This window comes from Eulemur rufifrons, chromosome 14 (assembly GCF_041146395.1).
Source record: "Eulemur rufifrons isolate Redbay chromosome 14, OSU_ERuf_1, whole genome shotgun sequence".
In the NCBI taxonomy this organism is placed as follows: domain Eukaryota; kingdom Metazoa; phylum Chordata; class Mammalia; order Primates; family Lemuridae; genus Eulemur; species Eulemur rufifrons.
This window is the reverse complement of record NC_090996.1, coordinates 10,971,185-10,992,599: the sequence shown is the minus strand read 5'-3', so window position 1 is coordinate 10,992,599 and position 21,415 is coordinate 10,971,185. Positions and strand designations below refer to the sequence as shown.

The 21,415-nt window shown below is 42.2% G+C and overlaps 1 protein-coding gene across 3 annotated transcripts in view; it reads right to left on the bottom strand.

Moving 5' to 3' along the window:
- Positions 1–21,415, bottom strand: part of LOC138394477 (cytochrome P450 3A4-like) — a 72,210-nt gene that overhangs the window by 20,869 nt on the left and 29,926 nt on the right. Inside the window, exons 1-3 of one of the 3 annotated variants that reach the window (XM_069486482.1) lie at positions 11,979–12,124; positions 3,345–3,438; positions 358–410 (exon numbers count right to left, since the gene is read on the bottom strand). In XM_069486482.1, coding sequence (XP_069342583.1) covers positions 358–410; positions 3,345–3,438; positions 11,979–12,049 — 218 coding nt within the window. In that variant the 5' untranslated portion in view covers positions 12,050–12,124. Of the gene's footprint in view, positions 1–357; positions 411–3,344; positions 3,447–11,978; positions 12,125–21,415 lie in introns of those variants that run through there. The other 2 variants (XM_069486481.1, XM_069486483.1) reach the window with 2 other exon arrangements.

Here is a 21,415-nt window from a genome sequence, read left to right as displayed (position 1 = left end):
TATGAGCACATATTAGAAGGGTGTGAAATAATGCAGTTGATGCGATGAAAGGCAACGTAAAGATGGAAAATGGAGATGAAGGCAATAGCCAGACACTTGACAGAAAGTGATGCTAGGAGTCCGTGGGCCATCAAAGCCTAGAGAAAAGTGATAACTGGCAACATTCTTGGCCTGATTTAGTCTGTAGACCTCAACACCTGGAGACATATGGGAGTAGGTCCTTGGTAGGACAATCCTCCAAAACCTTTATAACAAATAGATTCATTCCAAGAGGCTCTGGGCTGAGACTATCCTCCATGCAGTGGGGACGTCATCATAGCAGCAAGTCTATATGATGGAAGTTTCCAGAATACTCACCCCCACATTTTTCCATACTTTTTATAACATTTTGTGTCAAAGTCCCAAAATCCCTGGGAGGAGAAACAGAATAAAATTCAATTATTATTTTATATGTACTGAACCAGACCTCTACTTGGGGCAAAAAAGAGTCAAATCCATTGAAATCAGGCTTCCTGTCTTTCACTGACAGAGGGAAGCTCTAATTCAGAGTTATTTTAGGGGAAAAGAATAAAAATAGAGGAGATATTTGAAATGGAGAATTTAAAGTCACACTTGAATTTTCTCTGAATATCACAGATACTAAATGACTAACCCTTATTTGTGAATGCTAAGTAACTCTTTTTCTTTGTAAAGCATTTTTGCTCGTGTACGTGTTGTCTCTAAAGTCTCATAACCCTCTGCTTTATCACCTCCATGGGCATGTGTGGAAACTGAGGCTGAGGAAAGGGGAGTGAATGTCTCAGGGGATGCAAATTCTTTCATCTCTTTCATCATCTTTTTTCATTTATCTCATGAGCTGTCTCTAAAATTGTAGTGGAATTGGGAAGTTAAAGACACCAAGGACCTCTTTTTTTTTCACCCTCTTTCCAAGCCTCTGATTCACATTCATCCTAAAAACTACTAAGTTCAATCTCTGTGGAATTGCCTATTGTGTTTATTTCATATAAATGGAATCATATAATAAATTGGTCTTTTGTGAATGGTTTCTTTTACTTAGCATAATGTTTTCAAAGTTCATCTGCATTATAGCATGTAAGGGCACTTCATTCCCTTTTATAGCTGAATAATATTCCATTGCATGGGTATACTACATTTTGCTTATTCCATTTGTGTTGTTACCACCTTGTGACTATCATGAATAACGTTGCTGTGAACATTCATATACAAGTCTATATGGTCATATTTTTTCATGTGTCTTGGGTATATACCTCTGAGTAGACTTGTTCGGTTATTTAAGTAATTATGAGTTGAATTGCCTGTTACTTGTAGCCAAAACCATTCTAACTGCTACAATTTGAAGTAAACAACACAAAGAGAAAGCCCTTGGTCTCTACACACATTCAGGCTGCCAGTCTAAGGCCATTCCCTATCCTTGAGCATCAGGAAGAGAATACTCAAGTTTAAGGGTGCTGGAGTATTTTGCATCTCATCTATCTTCCTAAGGAGTCATCTGTTTTGTTTATTTTTTTGTATTATCTGAAAAAACAGGCGGAAAAAGACTGCAGTATCCTCAACTAAACCATATCATCTTCCCCAGAGGCCACAGAATATAGACAGAAACCTGTAAGGTTTCTGCTGAGAAATACACTGTTAGTCTGAGGAGAATTCTCTTATATGTGGCCTGATGCTTTTCTCTTGCTGTTTTTAGAATTCTCTCTTTGTCTTTGACCTTTTACAATTTGACTCTAACGTGCCTTGAGAAAACCTTTTTGAATTTAATCTATTTGGAAATCTTTGAGCTTCCTGTATCTCTGCATGTCTATATCTCTTGCAAGACTTGGGAAATTTTCAACTATTCTTTCTTTAGATAGGTTTTCTATGTCTTTGCCCATCTCTTCTCCTTCTAAAACACCCAAAATTCTAATATTTAGTTGCTTTATGGTGTCCCATATGTCATCTAGGCTTTCTTATTTTTTTCCTTTTTTTATCTGACTGGGTTATTTTCAAAGACCTGTCTTCAGGTTCAGAAATTCTTTCTTATGCTTGATCTAGATTGTTGTTGAAGCTCTCAGGTTTTTTTTGTTTGTTTGTTTGTTTGTTTTTTTAATTCATTGCATTCTTCACTGCTAGGATTTCTGTTTTTTTCTTTTTTTAATGCTATCTCTTTGTTGAATTTCTCATTCACAAATTGTTTTCTGATTTCTTTGTATTATATCTGTTCTCTTGTATCTCACTGACATTTTTTAATATCATTTTTTTGAATTCTTTTTCAGGAATTCCATAGATTTCTTTTTTATTAGAATCTACTACTGGAGAATTATGATGTTCCTTTGGAGGTGTCATATTTTCTTGCTTTTTCATGTTGCTTGTGTCCTTATGTTGATATCTGTGCATCTCCTGTAACAATTGCTTCTTCCAGTTTTATGGATTGGGTTTCATAGGGAGAGACTATTTTCTACAGATGTACTAAAAATATTTATAGTGTTAGTTGTTAGGGTGCATTAGCTTTGATTCTGGATGTGGGCAGTAGTGTAGTCTCCATATGACTTCTTTGGCTATAATCAGTGTCAGTGGTGTCTGTGAATTCCTCAGTGGCTTAGGCTGCAGTTTTTAGTATAGGCTATGGTGGGGCATTGCTGGAGACAGGATGCAGGTGGGCCAGTACTTGGGAACCAATGGTGGCAGCAGGTGGCTGAATGGGCCAGTCCTTGGGTCATTGGGTGGAGTATGCAGTCACTGGCAGTAGTGGGTCCAGGTAGGCTGATCCTTAGGCCTCTAGGCAGTTGGCTTGGGTACTGGCTGTTGCAGATGTGGGCCAGGGAGGCAGGCAGGTCTTTGGACCACTGGGTGATGTATGTGGCATTGGCAATGAAAGCAGCAGCAGGCCAACTCTTGGGCCCCCAGGTAGCACATGCAGGTGACAGTGGTAGCAGTGGTGGACTCGGCAGGTCAGTCCTCAGCCCCACAGGTGGCATGGGTGAGAGGGCACCAGCAGCAGTGTGGCAGCAGGCTGGGCAGGCCCATCCTCAGGACCCTGGGAGGAGTGCACAGACACCAGCAGTGGTGGGCAAGGCCATCAATCCTTAGGCTCCCAGATGATGTGTGTGGGAACTGGCAAGCTGGGTGGGCACATCCTCAGGCCTCCAGAGGCTGACCTGAGGCTCCTGGGAGTTGGCAACAGAGCCCCTGGGTAAACATGACCATGCTGTGGGTGGGGCCTACACACCGTTTGCGAAAGCATGAAACATCAGGACTTCCTCCCAAGGAGGGCCTTTTTAACTGATGGAACGAAGCTGATGTTTGCAATCATAAGAAGCAATAGAAGGAGCTAAAACAACACTCACTTTGCGGTAAGACATAATAGTTCCCAAAAGAGGCAGAGGTGTCGGCCCAGGAATTCCCAACTTCTTAAAAAGTCCGTGTGACTGGGTCCCATATCTGTAAAATGAAAGAGAAAGCTAGGTTACAGGGATTGTGACTTTATAGATATGGGGGCTGGCTAGTCACTGATTCAAGAGCTGAGACAGTCAAGACAGGGAGATAACAATAGGCAATAAATAACAATAGCATCTCCAAGAGCAATAATTATACTCACTACTCATCTCCTTTCCTGAATCCACCCTGAGACTCCTCAAAACTCAAAATAATTAGCTAAAAGCAGCTGAAGTCTTTTGGTTTCAATCCTAGAGTGAACACTTGATAAACATCCTGAAACTTGAGTGATCCTGAGAGGCTCAGGCTGGAATTCTTCCAGGGCATTTCATTCTCTTACATCTATTTTATAAGTTCACTCCATGACTTGGAAATTCTCATTCTAGGTAGAATGGTAATTTTTTTTTGCTTCTGCTCCCATGATGAGATTTTGTGTAACTGCATCCACTCAATCACAGAGGGTCACCAAAAGCCTATTATGACATTGTTCTTATTATTTGCTCAGAGGCTTTTATGCTTTTCCTTCCCTCTAAGCTCTGTTTTTAGATCTGGCCCTTCTTAAATCTGCCTTCACTGAATGGCCTTGGAGGAGTCACAGTATTCTTTTATCTATAGACTGACAACTGTGTTCAAGGCTTCCATTGGCCTTTTAGAAATGTGAGCACTTTTCAGCTACACCCAGTCTCTGTGGTCACACAGTCTCGTTGATTGAGTTATAAGGAAAGATGACTGACTCTGATGTTACTTGAATAACACTGTGCAGAGGAACCAACAACCACAGATGCCATGTCCAGGCCATTCCTCCCTTGTGAAATCTGGCCCTTCAACTTGTGATACTTACCCGAGAAGCACAGCACCAGGCATACTCATTTTTTTCAAGATGATTAATCACAAAGTAGTGAGTTTACTGCCTGTATACATCAACTCCCTCTGTAGGAAGGTGCTTTCTATGGCAGGCCTATCTGCAACTCATCTTTGATGTGTTGTATATGGATTTCCCCAACTTGGGTTTCTGGATCCTTGCAGAACTTTCCACCTTGGTGTTACTGAGGGATGGCAGATGGGAGGAAGAAGAGAGGCTGAAAGAAGGGCCTGCCAGCCACGAATTTAACATGAAGCTGCTAGGCCCCCAAAGATGTCCCCATACAGGCAAATGAAGAAAGTGTGGCTGAAAAGTATTGTGTGCATAAATGGTCTCACATGCCACACAGGTGCTCTTAGCTAAAAGTGAGGGACTTTCCAAAGTTCAGGTACATTATGCCACATAAGTAACCCTAAAATGTTCCAGACAGTTGAATTAAGACATTGTTCCCTCTTCTTTAGAGATTGGCCTTTAAGGCAGTATAGGTTCCAAATAATCCGTACAAACCCAGTACATCCAATATGTGATAAAATAAAACTGAACAATGGCATGGAGGGATGTGTGTTTGAATGACCCAGCAGACACAGCTCAGCCAAGCCCAGTTGGACATTTAGATCTCTCCCCCAGAACAGTTAGTGGAAGTATGTGCACCAATTACCAAATCTAGGGTGGCCTTGGCTACTTCCACTCCAGTTCTTTCCTGTGTTATTACAACTGAGATAGAGAACTGACAGGCCCTGTGTTATAAAGAGTCACAAGGCCCAAAGCAAGCTCTCTGTTAAAACAAGAGATGGCAGAGAAACAAGCCAAAACCAGTTGGAGCCCAGATGGCCATGAAAAATGACCTCAGATTACCTTCACTTCTTATAATACCCCACTTGTAATATATTAGTATACTAAAGAAACTCCCACCATGACAGTTTACTAATGCTATGGCAACTCCTGGAAGTTACCCTATATGTTTTTAAAAGGGGAGGAGCAGAAGAGGAGCCAAGATAGCTGACAAGAGACATAGCTTGGTGGACTGTCCTGGCTGAAGGGTAGAAAGATGGACTAAGGAGAGTGGAGAACAATTGCAGCTTGGGTGTGGATCACAGGAAGACAGCAGAGGTGTTTGGGGGACCCAATGACAGGGCTGCGGAGCTGAGAAAGAAGAAGAGAGAGAAGACAGGACAGTGGCGTGGACCAAATCCAGAGAGGCCCAGAGCCCAGTTAAAGGTTAAGGAGGGCTCCCTTCCCCCATGTTTGCTCCAGCAAACAGCAGGACACAAAACTCTCACCCTGCTGGGAAAGTGCCACAAGAGACCAAAGAGCTGGCATTCTTACACCTAGATGCCTTCTCCTCGGTACCTCCTCCATTCCTGGCATCACAGAAAGTATTTATGACTCAAGCTGGCCTCCCACCATAGCAACCACTAGAGTGCTCTGTGCTGGAAAGCCTGTTTCTCTGGCAGGGATATGTTCCCAGCTGAGTCTGCCACTGAGAGTGGAGCCACCACAGCGGCATTTCACAGAATCATCCACTGGCGGCTTGGAAAATCGACAGGACCCAGTGCCCCCAGGACATGAGAGTGGTGCAGGGAGACCATGGCGCCTCCCCCGTATAGCAACCACAAGAGTGCTTAGTACTGAGAAGCGTGTTTCTCTGCTGTGGGAGCACATTTCTGGCTGAGTTTGCCACTGAGAGCGGAGTCCCTGGAGCAGCATTTTGTGGGATTGCCCACCGGTGGCTTGGATGGGTGGGCAGGATCCGGTGGCCCCTGGACATGAGAACAGTGCAGGGAGACTGTGGTCCCTCCCCTCCCATAACAACTGTGAGAGTACTCTGTGCTGAGAAACGTGTTTCTCTATGGCAGGGGCATGTTCCCAGCTGAGCCCACCACTGACCGTAGAACTGCTTTAGAACACTCTACCCTAAAACTACTGAATATACATTCTTCTCATCAGCTCATGGAACTTTCTCTAAGATTCATCAGATTCTAGGCCATAAAACATGTCTCCACAAATTAAAAAAGAATAGAAATTATACCATGTATCTTCTCAGACCACAGTGGAATAAAATTAGAAATCGATTCCAACAGAAATATTCATCTGCACACAAAGGCATGGGAACTAAACAACCTACTTCTGAATGATAGTTGGGTCAAGAAGGAAATTAAGATGCAAATCAAAAGATTCTTTGAACTAAATGATAAAGGGGACACAAGTTATCAAAATACAGCAAAAGCAGTCCTAAGAGGAAAATTCATAGCCCTAAAAATGCCTACATCCAAAAGACAGAAAGATCACAAATCAACAATTTAATGAATCATCTCAAGGAACTGGAAAAGAAAGAGCAAACTAATCCCAAACCCAGCAGAAGAAAAGAAATAACCCAGATCAGAGCAGAACTAAATGAAATTGATAATAAAATAATTATACGGAAGATTGATGAAACAAAAGTTGGTTCTTTGAAAAGGTAAACAAAATTCACAGGGCTCTCACTAGATTAACCAGAAGCAGAAAAGAAAGAACTCTAATAAGCTCAATTAGAAATGGAAAAGGAGATATTACAACTGATACCACACAAATATAAAATGTCTTCTCAGAATACTATAAAAATTTCTGTGCACATAATCTTGAAAACATGGAAGAAATGGACAAATTTTTGGAAACACACAGCCTCCCTAGGCTCAATCAGGAAGAAGTAGAATTCCCAAACAGGCCAATATCAAACAACAAAATTGAAGCAGCAATAAAAAATCTATGAACGAAAGAAGTCCTGAACCAGATGGTTTCATACCCAAATTTTACCACACCTTCAAAGAAGAACTGGTACCTATACTGCAGAAATTATTCCATAGCATCGAGAAGGAAGGAATCCTCCCCAGCTCATTTTACAAAACCAATTTCACCTCTATACCAAAGCCAGGAAAGGGTACAACAAAAAAAATAAAACTATAGACCAATATCTCTCATGAATATAAATGCAAAAATTCTCAATAAAATCATAGCAAACTGAATTCAGTTGCACATCAAAAAAAAAAAAAAAAAAATCCACCATGACCAAATCAGCTTCATCTAGAGATGCAAGGATGGTTCAACATATGCAAATCTATAAATGTAATTTACCACATAAATAGAAGCAAAAACAAAGGCCACATGATCCTCTCAATGGATGCAGAAAAAGCATTTGACAGAATCCAACACCCTTTTATGATAATGCTTAACAAAATAGGCATAGATGGGACTTACCTTAAAATTATAAAAGCCATATATGACAAACCCACAGCCAACATCATACTAAACTGGGAAAATTTGAAAGCATTCCCACTTAGAACTGGAACCAGAGAAGGTGTCCCACTATCACAACTTCTATTTAACATAGAATAGAAGTCCTAGCCAGAGCAATCAGACAAGAGCGGGAAACCAAGGGTATCCAAAGGGGAAAGAAAAGGTCAAACTATAATTCTTTCTGATGATATGATTTATATCTGGAATACCCCAAAGATTCTACTAAGAGACTCCTGGAATTGATAAACAAATTCAGCAAAGTTTCAGGTTCTAAAGTCAATATACACAAATCACTAGCATTCATATATCCAACATCAGTGAAGCTGAGAATCAAATCAAAGACTCAATACCTTTCACAATAGCAAGAAAGAAAATAAAATATTAGGAATATATTTAACTAAAGGAGTGAAATACCTCTGCAGGGAGAACTACAAAACACTGAGGAAGGAAATTATAGATGATGTAAACAGATGGAAAAACACATCATGCTCATGGATCGGCAGAATCAACATTGTTAAAATGTCCATATTACCCAAAGTGATCTACAGATTCAGTGCATTCCCCATTGAAATATCAATGTCATTTTTCACAGATCTAGGAAAAACAGTTCTTTGCTTCGTGTGGAATCAGAAAAGACCCTGAATAGGGAAAGCAACCTTAAGTAATAAGAACAAATTGGAGTCATCACTTTGCCAGACTTTAAGCTATACTACAAGGCTGTAGTAACCAAGTCTTTAATTATCAGGGAAATGCAAATCAAAACCACAATGAGATACCACCTAACTCCAATGAGAATGGCTTTTATCAAAAAGTTCCAAAACAACAGATGTTGGCATGGATGTGGAGAGAAGGGGACACTTATACACTGTTGATGGGACTGCAAACTAGTACATCCTCTATGGAAAATAGTATAGACATACCTCAAAGGACTAAAACCAGATCTAGCATTTGACCCAGCAATCCTACTATTGGGTATTTACCCAAAGGGAAAAAATCATTTTAACAAAAAGACACGTGCATGTGAATGTTTACTGCAACACAATTCATAATCACAAAGATATGGAATCAACACACATGCCCATCAGTATGTCAGTGGATGAATAAAATGTGGTATATGTATACTATGGAGTACTTCTAAGCCACAAAAAAATGGTGAACTAATACCTTTTTAACAACCTGGATGGAACTGGAGATCATTCCTCTAGGAAAAGTTTTACAAGAATGGAAAAAGAAATACTGCATGTATTCACTGTTAACTTGGAACCAATCAATCAACACTCATGTGCACATATAGTAGTAAAAGTCAATGGCAGCTAAGTAGCTGGGAGAGGGGAGGAGGGGATAGGGAAATTCACACCTAATTGGTATCTATGCTATCTTGGTTATGGACCCACATATAACTTTGACTCAAACTGCACAAAAGCAAATCATGTAACTAAAACATTTGTACCCACATAATATTCTGAAATAAAAGAAATTAAAAAAAAAATAAAAAGGGGAGGAGCCCTTGGTTCTGGGCACTCCTCTTCCCTTTTCTAGAAATCTTATGAATAATCTTCCATCCACTTCACATAAAATTAAATAGAGGTATAAAATAAGACCCTGTAAACTCACAAGGTACTAGAGTCTGTTGCTCTGAGAGATGGCCACTGCACTATGAAGCAGCCTCCTTTTTTTTTTCTTTTTTTTTTACTTTTCTTACTTTAATAAACTTGCTTTTGCATTACTTTGTTGACTCACTCTTTTTTTTTTTTTTTTTTTTTTTTTTGAGACAGAGTGTTGCTTTGTTGCCCTGGCTAGAATGAGTGCCATGGTGTCAGCCTAGCTCACAGCAACCTCAAACTCCTGGGCTTAAGCAATCCTACTGCCTCAGCCTCCCGAGTAGCTGGGACTACAGGCATGCGCCACCATGCCCGGCTAGTTTTTTCTATATAGATTTTTAGTTGGCCATATAATTTCTTTCTATTTGTAGTAGAGACGGGGTCTCGCTCTTGCTCAGGCTGGTCTCGAACTCCTAACCTCAAGGGATCCACCCGCCTCGGCCTCCCAGAGTGCTAGGATTACAGGCGTGAGCCACCGCGCCCGGCCCCTGTTGACTCACTCTTGAATTCTTTCGTGCATGAAGCGAAGAACCCACTTGGCCTTCAAACAAATCCCAGTTGTGGGGTCCACTTTCCTGTATCACAACCATGGGAAATCAATTAAACTAATCTGCGCTTTTGAACTTTCAAAATGTTTCCTGAGCTCTCAACTGAGGCCAAACAATTGAGTTAATGTATCAGCAACACTGGCCCCCAAGTAAAGATCTAGTCTAGTGTCTAAACTCACATGGTACTATATATAAAGGCAGAAGGTGGACTGGGTGAATTTTTTAGTTTCTTTCCAGCTCTCCTCTTTTTGGTATAGTAATCCTCTTTTTGGTACAAATGAAGGCTAACAAAAAGCAGTCATTTATGTTGTGTTTAACCTTGTTAGCATAAAGAAGGCATTGTTTACTCTATAGCTACCAACTCCTGAGCAGCACCAGTGTCTTCTAAGGCTAAGTTATTGTTTTCTTGAATCTGAATCTCTAGTGACAGCCTCCCTACCAGACAGACCACACTTAGTGACACAGATGGTGTCCATGTGCCTAGGCTTCAAGCAGGTGAGATGCCAACCCATCCTGTCCTTAAGTACCTTAAGGATCCATGAGTACCTCTGTGAATTGTGCTCTGTCTTTTTTTTTTTTTTTTTCTTTTTTCAGGGGAGTGAGGAGCCAGTGGCTGTCTCCCCACCTTCCTGCCTGGCTGGGACTGGGAGTTGTGTTTTGTAGGGTGAGGAATATTCTCTCACTTCATCCTGGCTGCTCTATGGATGGCTTTTATATCATCAGTGCTCACAGTTTCACTCTACTGCCCTGAGAGATTAAGAAAAGTGCTAGGCTGGTATATTTGAAATTGAGGGATTAAAAGAACCTGTTGGGCAGGTATGTTTAAAAACATACATGCAATCTTGCCATAGAGGTATGTATTTGTGCATTAGTCTCATATTCCTGACATTATTCTAGAGGTGGTGTTATTTTACATACGTTTCTTGTTGCAAATACTGAAATGACAGCCCTCTTTTATGACTCAAAAGGAGCATGCTAGAAATAGCCTAATCTCCCCCAAATCTGCTTTTAAATAGAATGGTTGATCCGGAGTGCAGTGGTGTTTACAACTAATTGATCACAATCAGTTACAGATTCCTTTGTTCCTTCTCCACTCCCACTGCTTCACTTGACCAGCCTTTAAAAAAAAAAAATAAATAGATAGAATGACTTAAGCCATGGCAGTTCACTTTAAAGTGTCACGTGATGGAAAATACATTTCCACAATTCCCTGAATTCCTAAACTTTCTTTCAAAGAATTAAAACCAGGTTTATGTTTTTTATTTTCATTACATCATGATTCCTTACTCTTAATAAAAGTGAAATTGTGAGCAAAGTCAAATGTGATGGAGCCTCTACTATCCACACATGGAAAGCAACACTTCTCTCCTTCTGCTTTATGATGGAAAGAATCCCGCCAGTGAAGAGGTTCATCCTCCTGTGCCAGAATATAGAGATAAAAAAATATGGAAATCAATTTGGCCTTCAGGGCTTCTCCTTTTTTGGGCTGTTGGCAGATTCATATCAGGGGAGAAATAAAGCTCTGTACTAACCTCTGAGAGACTGGAAAGAAAAGGTGAAAGAAAAGAATAAAACTTCAAGATTTCCTTCAGGTCTCTTCTGCTCTAAATAGTCATCATTTAGAGGTAAATAGTTCTACATATTACATGGTGGAGAAATTGAATAACAGGAAGGAGAGTTCCAGGGGAGGGGCACACAAAAGAGGGAAGAGCCAAGTAAGAGCCTCCCCTGAAGTCAGGGAAGCCTTGTGGTACCCTGTGTAAATGATGCCTGGGGTGGAAAACAGGGGAGCAGGAAACACCCATATCCACAGGGAACAATCCCTCTACACATGCCTTGCCATAGACACAGAACATAGATGCAGAGATAAAGAGACAAAAACCTGAGCCACCCCCTCCTGCCCTCAGAATCCCCAGAGCTTGGGAAGGGGTAGGGATCCCAAGTCATGGTGCCCAGCTGTTTGTAACCTGCCTCTCCTAAATTGTGGTTGATTAGTCTAGGTCCAAACTCATCATCTATCAGAAATCATCCCCAGGATCAAATGCTTGTCACCTCCTAGCCACTGAAATTGGGAGATGGATGGTGGGGTTGGTGGGGTAGATGCTTATTCATTCCTTCAACGGATCTGCATGAGATAAATGTGTTTGTGGCATCCAACAATTAAGCAACTTTGCCTCAATTAACAAAGCAGATAAGGGAAAGACAGACCTGACCATCTTGAGTCCAAGGTTAGAGAGGAGAGGAGCCTGGACTGTTACTCACAGATAGAGCAGCACCAGGCTGGTAGCCAGGAGAACCCAGGTTTCCAGGGCAAAGTCTGGGATGAGGTCCATCTCCACTTTCCTTCTTCAGTTCTCTTCTCTGAGTTGTTCTCTCAGCTGTGTGTTGCTTTGCTGGGCTACATGTGTGGAGCCTGGCTGGAAGGTTTATGTGCTGGGAAAGGAGGCAGGGCCAGAGCTGCAGCCAATAGCAGGGCTGCCTGTGCTCCACCTGCAGTAAGGGGAGCCCTCTCCACCTTGGCAGTTGGCAAAGAATCACAGAGACAGCCACGTGGACCTCGTTAGAGTTCATAATCTGTAGGTCATAATAGAAACTCAATCAGTGTTATCACTAAGCCCAAAGGTTATGGGTTCATATTATAAACTCAAGTAAAGCCATTGACATTAAATCTCCTCTAATTTGCCCTTGTTTTGAAATACATGGAATCCATTCAAAGAAACTATGCCTACAGATCTTTACCCACGCAATTTCTTCTGCCTACACTGCCTACACTTCCGCACCCCTAGAAGACTCCTACTCATCCTTCAAACCCAGCCAGACAGGCCTCTTCTGTTAGAGTCTTCCCTCCCCAACCTCCACACACAGCTATCACCACTTTCTCCAATGGGCAATTCTATCCCTCTCCTGCAGTTCTGCTATTGTCCACTCTACTGTCTACCACCATTGTGGGTTTCCACATCTGTGTCCCTTACTAGATGGTGAGCTTCTTCAGGGCACAGTTAGGGCATAGTTTGGTTTTATTCGTGGATGTGTCCCCAGCCCCTAGCAGAATGCTTCACATACAGTGGGGATGCAGAAATGTTGGTTGAGTTGAGGTAGGTGAGACTGCTGGCCCCTGTGTGTCCTTTCTATCTGATACTGTGTTGGCCATACCATCTTTCTGAATTATTAATCCAGCAAAAGGTTTTGGCTGTTCCTCAGCTGCCATATCCACATGTTCAGGCTGATCTGTGGTTCTATAGGCAAGAGGGCTGCTAAAGAAAGGATAGGGTTTGGACAAGATGGAGCTGATGGCTGTTCCAAGCAATGTCATTCCTGCTGTTTCCTGTGAACAATGAGTGTGAAAGGAGAGAGGAAGAGAATAGCAGCCCGGATGGCCAGGTGGACCCCAACTGCCATAGACACCAGTGATGGGGCCGAGCTCACTACAGGCACACACAGCACCCAGAACTCCAGAAAGGTGATCTGAGCCTTGTTATGTGGGCAGTGGTGTTCAAAGAAGATGTTTATTTTTGCTTTTTAATGAGTGGAGGATTTTCTAATGGAGAAGAGCAGGTCTCAGGAGCTGTTAAGGAGGAGGGCTGTTATAGTGATAGTTACTGTCCCCTGTAAGCTCCCCAGTGCACTCTTGATCGGAGAGGCCAGGAGTGAGCACGTGGAAACTGTATCAGCTCATTATCGTCATGTGGACCCATGTTCCCCATTTGCTTTGTCTGAGGAAGCATGGAGTATGTGAGAAAACCTCAAAGTTCTTAAAACTCAGTAGACATAGAACACGTTTAAACTGTGCTCGTGCACTTCCTTATCTCTTTATTCTTTCTCACTCAGCCCTACTACAAAACTGTTAATCAACCCTCACTAACTCTTTCCATCCCTCTGGCCTATGTGTCTCCAAATTGGCTTGACACTGGCCTTGACACTGGTAGATGTCTCATTGGTAAAATGTATTAAGTCACAACTATCTCACCAAATTCCTTTCCTTTTCCTGGGAGCTGGTTGAACAGCCTGAAATGTCTATCATTATGGTTTGTGACCTTGGGATTAAAGGTTTCACCAGGAAACACCTGTTAACATGCATAGCTGCCCCTGGAAAGTTTAATATTAGAATTCTTCTATTTATCTGTGCACTGATTCAAGGCCAAGAGGATGAATGTTATGTGTCGGTGTTGTGCCAGCCCTGGGCTGGAAGCCACACAGTCCCTTTCCTTGGGAGCAGCCTCCCAGTGGAGTGAGAAAGACTCATAAACATTCTTGGATGGTGGTGTACACATGGGATAGCTCTGGAATCTCTAGGATAATGGAGCCCTACAGAAAGATAATTAAAAGAAGTGGTGCAAAGCTTGAATATTGACAGTCGACAGACATGGGAACGTGGGAGAAAATTCCCAGGACAAGTAGAATAAAAGTCCAGAGAATTCTGATAAGTTTCTGTCTCTTTTCAGTGGCTTCCCTGGGCTCTGATAAATAGGGTCATGTTGCTATCCCTGGTTTATAGATGTAGAAACTGAGGCTTAGTGACTTTAAGTGGTTTCCCAGCAGGTATTGATCACAAGAAAATGTTATATATAAAGCTAACATGAAGGGCCAGAAAAAGTCCTCTGCTCCTCTTGTACAACAGTGTGCAACACCTGCCATTCCCTGATAAGGCTCACTGTGGGAAGTAGCACAGCTCAGGAATGAAACAGAAAATTGGTTGAGTTTCTTGTCCCTATATCTGTGGTTACTCCCATTGCAGCTCCCTTATGAGTCTTCTATAGCAAAGGGCTCCATCACATCCCACCAGGGGGAAAAAAAGATGCAAGTCCTGACCATATTCATAGTATATTCTTGGGAGGATCTCCCTCTCTATGTTCCAAACCATAAAGGTCCACAGAATATATTCACACACAAGGAAAGGTTATAGTGTCATCTGATAACTATCGACAACTTAATTAGCTCACCTAAACCCAAATCCTCTCTTATTCCTTCTGAAACAAAACCCGTATAAAAACTAATTTGTTTTCATCTTCCCCTAAAACACATGCTTGCCTAAGAATATTTTGTAACTAAGCCTAACATGGCCATTCACCTGTCCTATGAACCTTAGTAATCAATTGGTTGGAATCTGTGCCAACAGTAGTAGACTAGTCATTGGATGGGACTAGCTAGCACCATGTTCTAACCAACGCAAATTGACTTACTCTGCAAGGGTGTAATATAAGGCATGTTGTTTTTGTGCAACTTAATTCTAGAGAAGATAACACCTTCTAACTGAAGAGATTTGCATTCTAAGAGTTATGCTGAATGCCTGAAGGAAGACATTGTATGTCAGAAGAACACCCGAACCACCCTGTGTCTGTCGTGTACTCCCGTCTGTATTAAGGCACTCATCACGTACTTTGAAAGCTCTGCTCGAAGTGATTAGCGTAAGACCCAGACATTATTCTGTTTGAAGATAGAGACAAATGAAAAGATAATAACAGTACAGCCAAGGAATACCAATCATTATAGTTGTGAGAAATACAGTGTCCTCATCAACACTGAATGGCTTATCTTCTTTCCCAATCTCGTTAGCATTGGATTAATGTTAATTCTCAGAGACCACTCAGGGAATTAGCCTCAGACATCAGTATCAGTGCACAGGTTGTCCAGGGATTTAGCGATGCCAGGAACATCATCGCTCTGATATTTCTGTCCTTTTATATCATTAGCTCAAGTGGTTCCTCTTCAGGGAAGCCTGTCGGATCACTGACCAAGTGACGTGCTTGCTGTATAGGGAGGCAGCACTGCTCAGGAACAATTTGGTAATAGATTCAAATTTCACAGGTGACAATTTTGAGGCTGTAAAAAAATGAAAGGAAAATTATTTGTCTGTTACTTAGCTCTCAAGTCCCCAATCTTCTCAGCAGGGAAAAACTTGATTTTGCTGAATGTGTAACCAGGTGGTATCTGGCGGCTGCAGGAGAGAGGAGTAGCCAGTTCTTATGGGCCTCATGGTTAGGGGTGGTTGTGGTGAGGACAGTGGCAGGTCTGCGGATGTTCTTTCTTGGCATTGGATGAGGTGGGCATCTCACCTGAATGTCATTGCGTGTTGGTTGGGCTGTATGTCTGCTGTGTTGAGTGCATGTGGCAAGCACTAAATATAAAACAGTCAGAATCCTTATTCTCAGGAAGCTTATATTCTAACAGGAGAAAGGGAAACTGAAAAAAAAAAAATACACAAATAAATATTGGATTACAAATTGGGATAAAATCTATGAAGTAAAAGAACCTTTTAGGTAAGCTTTCAGCAGCATTAAACACAGCATTTCTTTCCTTAAACTTTATCCTCCTTTGAGAGATATAAAGACAACAGAATCAACAGGACTTAGAGGATGGGAAGTGTGAGACCTTGGGCCTGCCTGGGACTGTTTTTTTCATCTGTCCATGGGGGAAATTGACCAGACTTGACCCAGGAGAACCAAAGTCCTCCTTATCCCAGTCAGAATACCCCTGCAAGACTTCCCGCCTCTCTCAACTCTTTGTCCCTGGGATTTTCTAAGATATCCATTCCCCTTTATTCTCCTTTTCTTATTTATGTCATTTATGGTCCCCCAGGTCTTTTCACCAAGCCAAAAACAAAGACTTCCTCTGGGCAGGAGGAAGAGCAAAGATGAAATAGAATGGACCTGGGAGAAGGTAAGCATCCATTTAAGCTGGTAGTGCTAAATTCTGGAGTGGTTTTTCCACCGGGATTGCAGAAAGAAAGTCACACACACACACACTTATACACACTCACACACACTCACACATAGACCTTACCCCAGTCAATGATAGTCAATATATATCATTTTAAGTACTTTCCAGGCATTAACTTATTCAATCTGTCTAAGAACCCTATAACATTGGTAGGGTTATGATGCCTATTTTATAGAGAAGCAAACTAAGGCAAAGAAAGGTTAACTGAACCATTCAAGGTTACATCACTGATTACTTACAGACCCAGGATTAAAATTTAGATCTTCTAACTTTAGAGCCCAAGGTCTTACTCTCAGCACAGGCTCAGCCTTGCTCAAGGCTACACAGAACTCCTGGGGGAGCAGCACCACAGCCCAGGCCTTCTGAATGGGGAATGCCCAGACCTCTGCCCCCTGCACAGGGTGAAGGTGTGGCCCCCTAGAAAACTGTCAGTGAGGGTTAGGGTGAGGCAGAGGAAGGTCCTTTCTGCCCTCCTGGCCCTGAAGTATACGTACTTCGGTAGATTTTATGGCAAAGAAAAGAGGAGGAGGACTTAATCATGGCTGTTCCCTCTCCACTCCATTCCAGAGCATCTCTTTCTTGCTAAACTAACCACTAACATCTCCATGGCACTTCACAGTTTATGGAGTTCTTTCCCAGCTCACTTAATTGATCCTCATGACAACTTGGTGAGATAAGTAGTGCTGGGATGGTTTTAATTCCCACTTTATAGATGTGGAAGCAAACAAGGGGGGAAAAAAACTTGCTTAAGCAATTATATCACCAAGCCAAGGCATGGAGCCAGATCTTGTGATTCCATTGTGCCAGTTGCAGGCTTGTTTGGATTCCAAGGGGCCTCGTGAAACAACTTGGCAGGTCATGTCAGCCTCACATATGATATATATTTCCTTCCATACCTCCCAGAACACTGCCAGTGTAGTTAGAAATGCTGCAGAGCCAGTTGTGACTACAAAAATCACATGCACATCATCCTACCTATTACTAAATTGCATATTGATTGAACTTGTGGTTTCAGCAGAAAGTGTGATACTGCAAATAGTTCTGACATGTTGCAGTCAGCAACATTTGAGGTACAAGGAAACCAGAAAGTAAAAGGTCATGAAACCAATGAGCAAAAGAGAAATCAGAAATGTCAGTCAAATTTCAGAAGACCATGTGGAAGGAAATTAATGAAGGAAAAGATGAGGATGGAGATGAGTGTGTTGCAAAACGACAGCAAAGTCTGTGCCATCTCTCATTCTCATTGTTGCAGTAACCTCCCAACTTGTTTTCTTTGGCTGTGGGCAGGTATTTTCCAGGAAATCCCCTCCCCAGCCACCAGACAGAGCTTCATAAAGCATGGACCTTGTGACATTCCTCCTTTGCTTAAGTCCCTCCCACTGCTGCCATCACCCACAGGATAACATCTTAACACCTCTGGGTAGCAACACAAGACCCTTCCTCATCTGGCCACAGCTGGTTTCTTCAGTCCTGTCTCAGTCACTTCTCCACATGTACACAATGTTTAAAGGAAATGATATGACTAGTCACTCTACAGGCTTCCCAAATGTGACATGTTCATTTCTCCTTTTCTTTGCACAGACTGTTCTTTAGCCTGGAGGGGCCCCAACCCATCTTCCATCTGGTGAATTCGTGACTGTCCTTCAGGGGTCAACCAGGGCATCATCTTACCCAGTGATCCTCTTCCATGGCCTCAGCAGGCAGGTGATGGGGAGGGTCCCACTTGCGCACACTGACAGTTCCTACAGATGAACTCGTAGTGACTGTCACCCCAGGACGCACATTACAATCCTTGTGCGTGGGAAGCTGGTAAACAATACAGATGCCTGGGCCCACCAGACTATCGGAAAGGAGAAGGGGTTGCTCAGGGGCTTAATGACTAGAAGGCAGGTACCATTGAGGGCCTTCTAGAGGCTGCTAGTACAGAGGTGAAGCCAAGAGAATCCAAAGTGTCCCATCGGTCCAGAGAAGTAAAAAAGAGGGCATCACACCCAACTCACTCTATAAAGGCAGTAGGCACAGGATCAAAATTAGGCAAAGAAACAGGACAACAAAGAAGTCTACAAATTAGTCTTAGCATATGTCAGTACTTCATTCCTTTTGTGGCTGAATAATATTTCACTCTATGGATAGACCACAGTGTTTATCCATCCATATGTTGATGGATATTTGGGCTGTTTTCACCTATTGGCTTTTGTGAATTGTGCTGTTATGAACATGTGAGCCTATGTATTTAAGTAACTGTTTTCTATTTTCTTAGGTTTATAATTAGGAGTGGAATTGCTGGGTCTTATGGTAATTCTATGTTTAATTTTTTGAGGAACCTGCAAACTATTTTCCGTAGCAGCTGTCCCATATTACATTCTCACCCGCAAGGTGTGAAGGTTCCAATTTCTCCATGTTCTTGCCAACACATGTTATTTTCCTTTTTAAAAAAACCAGTCATCCTAGTGGGTGTAGAGTGGTAAAGTTTTTTGTGATTTTGACTTTGTGCAAGTACAAATGGTTCAGAATGTGTTAGAACATGGCAGAACTAGAGGGGGACAAGAAAGGTGGCCCCAGGGCTTTCTCTGGACTCCAGGAACAGCTCTTCTCTCTGCTCTGTGGAGAGCTGGCAGGTAGGGATCCTGAGAACATGACTGATGTACAGACCCTGTGCGAGCTATTTAAGGTCACTGAGCCTCAGTTACCTAATGTATTAAATGAGTGTTAATGATCATGTGTTTCCCTCCCACAGGAGCCCAACCCAGACCAGACCCTGCCCTGTGGCCTGCAGGGGGCTTCAGGTCTAGATCTGTGAGTCTGCCTGGTTTTGGCCCTGGCTGGAGGGAACAGGGCACATGGCCAAGCCTGGTACCTGACCCTTGGCTGTCCTAAAATACATGTTGTCTCAATATGAATAAAGTTCAACTCATGGCTGAGAGAGGACAAGAGTTATAGAGTAACCCCAAAGTACATTGTATATTTTCCTTTATCAAGAAGGGGAGATGTGAGTTCAAGTTTTACTGATTAACAGGTTGGGACTTTGCTGAGGGTGGACTGTTGAACTCTTTCCTTCTCATCACTTATGTTTAAAGAGCTCTCATATTGATTGCTGTGTGAGGAGCCACAGATGTCATAGATGTTCTGAGACTTAATTTCCTGTTTTCTAATTGGGGCTGACCGTGTCTGCCCAGCTACATGGGTGCAGGTTTCGAGTGAGAACACATGCTACACTCTTCCCCACCCTCTTCGGGTCTGGAAACCCTCCCTGGTTGAAAGTCTTTCCACTCTCCTCCCCCTCATCTGGGGCAGAATTTGTCTCTACACATTTCCCTACATTGAGCACTCTATAGACAGGAAAAGCAGAAATGGAGCAGGGAAAGCTCAGTCCTTGCATACCCACACAGTGTATTTATAAAACCCAGTTGAGATTTCAGGTGGGCAGAGTGAGGCATTCCCCTTGAGCCCTCCTTCCAATGTGGAAAACCATTCCAGTAACCCTCCCTGGGAATTCAGCCTCTGGAATAATTCAGCTGGAACAAAACACACCTTGGCCAGCATTTCCAACACTGCAGGAACTATTTTATGTGTCTTCTGTGTTGAACTTCATTAAATCCCCAAATAACTCTACGAGATAGTGATTATTATTATAGGTGAGGAAACTAAAGCCTAGAGAGGTGAAGGAACTGCCCCATATCACACAGCTACATTGTGTGGCAGTTTGATTCAAACCCAGCTCATCAGATTCAAGAGGAAGTGCTCTAGGCCCCAGCATCATCTGCATAAAGATGTTCCTTGGAGCAGTATTTAAAATCCATACACTAGTCTGTTTCCTCCACTCACTTTCAACTGTTGCCAAAAAACCTCTTGAAATGAAGTCCATGAACTTTTGACTCCTTGAACACTGCCTATCCTTCCCTGAGTCTATTCTCAACTCTCTTTCAGATTTCTTTTCTTTCCCCAGGTACATCAAGCCCTGCACTGTCCAATAGAATGGCCACTGGCTATTGAGCTCTTCAAATGTAGCTGCTCCAGATTGAGGATTGTTGCAAAATGTTATATGAACTTCCTGCTAGAATTAAGTTATCAGAGAGCCACAGCTCTTGGGGGAGAGACTTGCTTGTAATCTCAGGAAGAGCCAGTTTATTGTGAAAGAGCTAAAAAAAAAAAAAAAAAAATAGGAGCAATTGCCCGTGAGGAAAATAGTATGTTTCCCAAGTCACATAAGCAAAATAAGAGAAAAAGAGGGAAGGGAGGTGTCGGGAATGCCCCGGGAGAGCATGAGAGGCATGAGGCATCAGAGAAGGGATGACATCATGCATTCAACAAGCTTTCTAAAGAAGCTACCAGCTCTTGCTCAACCCTACCTTGAGAACTTTCAGGTAAAATAATCATAGGAAAAATAGTTTTTTCTTATAAGAATTCAAAATCTGGTTAGAAAAATATGAATCAATAATTCTTATTGTTGAAAAGAAAATACATTATGTAATTTGGGGTTACTGTAACTCTTTTCCTCTCTCAGCCATGAGTTGAACTTCCTTCATATTGAGCCAGCATCTCTGGTGAGGCAGCTAAGTGGCAGGTGCCAGGCTCAGCCTGAGCAAAAATGAGCCAGACTTGCAGATCTAGATCTGAAGCCCACTGCAGCTCATAGCTCATACAACAATAAAATCACCAATTTTGGAGCTAGAAAAGATATTTGAAAGCAGTGCATTGCCCAGATTCCTTCATTCATCAAAAAGTATTTATGAACATTTTTTTTGAAGTTCCCGTTCTTTGCATTGTCTGTTCCTGGCATTTGAGACACAATACAATCAACACTCCCTACTGTCAAAGAGATTACATTTTAGAGGGTGGACATAGATAATCAAACTAGAAAATATACAGTTTTCCAAAGAGCAGTGATGAAAACAAACCAAGGGACAATGACAGGAAATGATGGAGAGTAACTAGTTCAAGCTGGTTGGTTGGCAAAGGACTTTCTGAGGAGATAATGATTG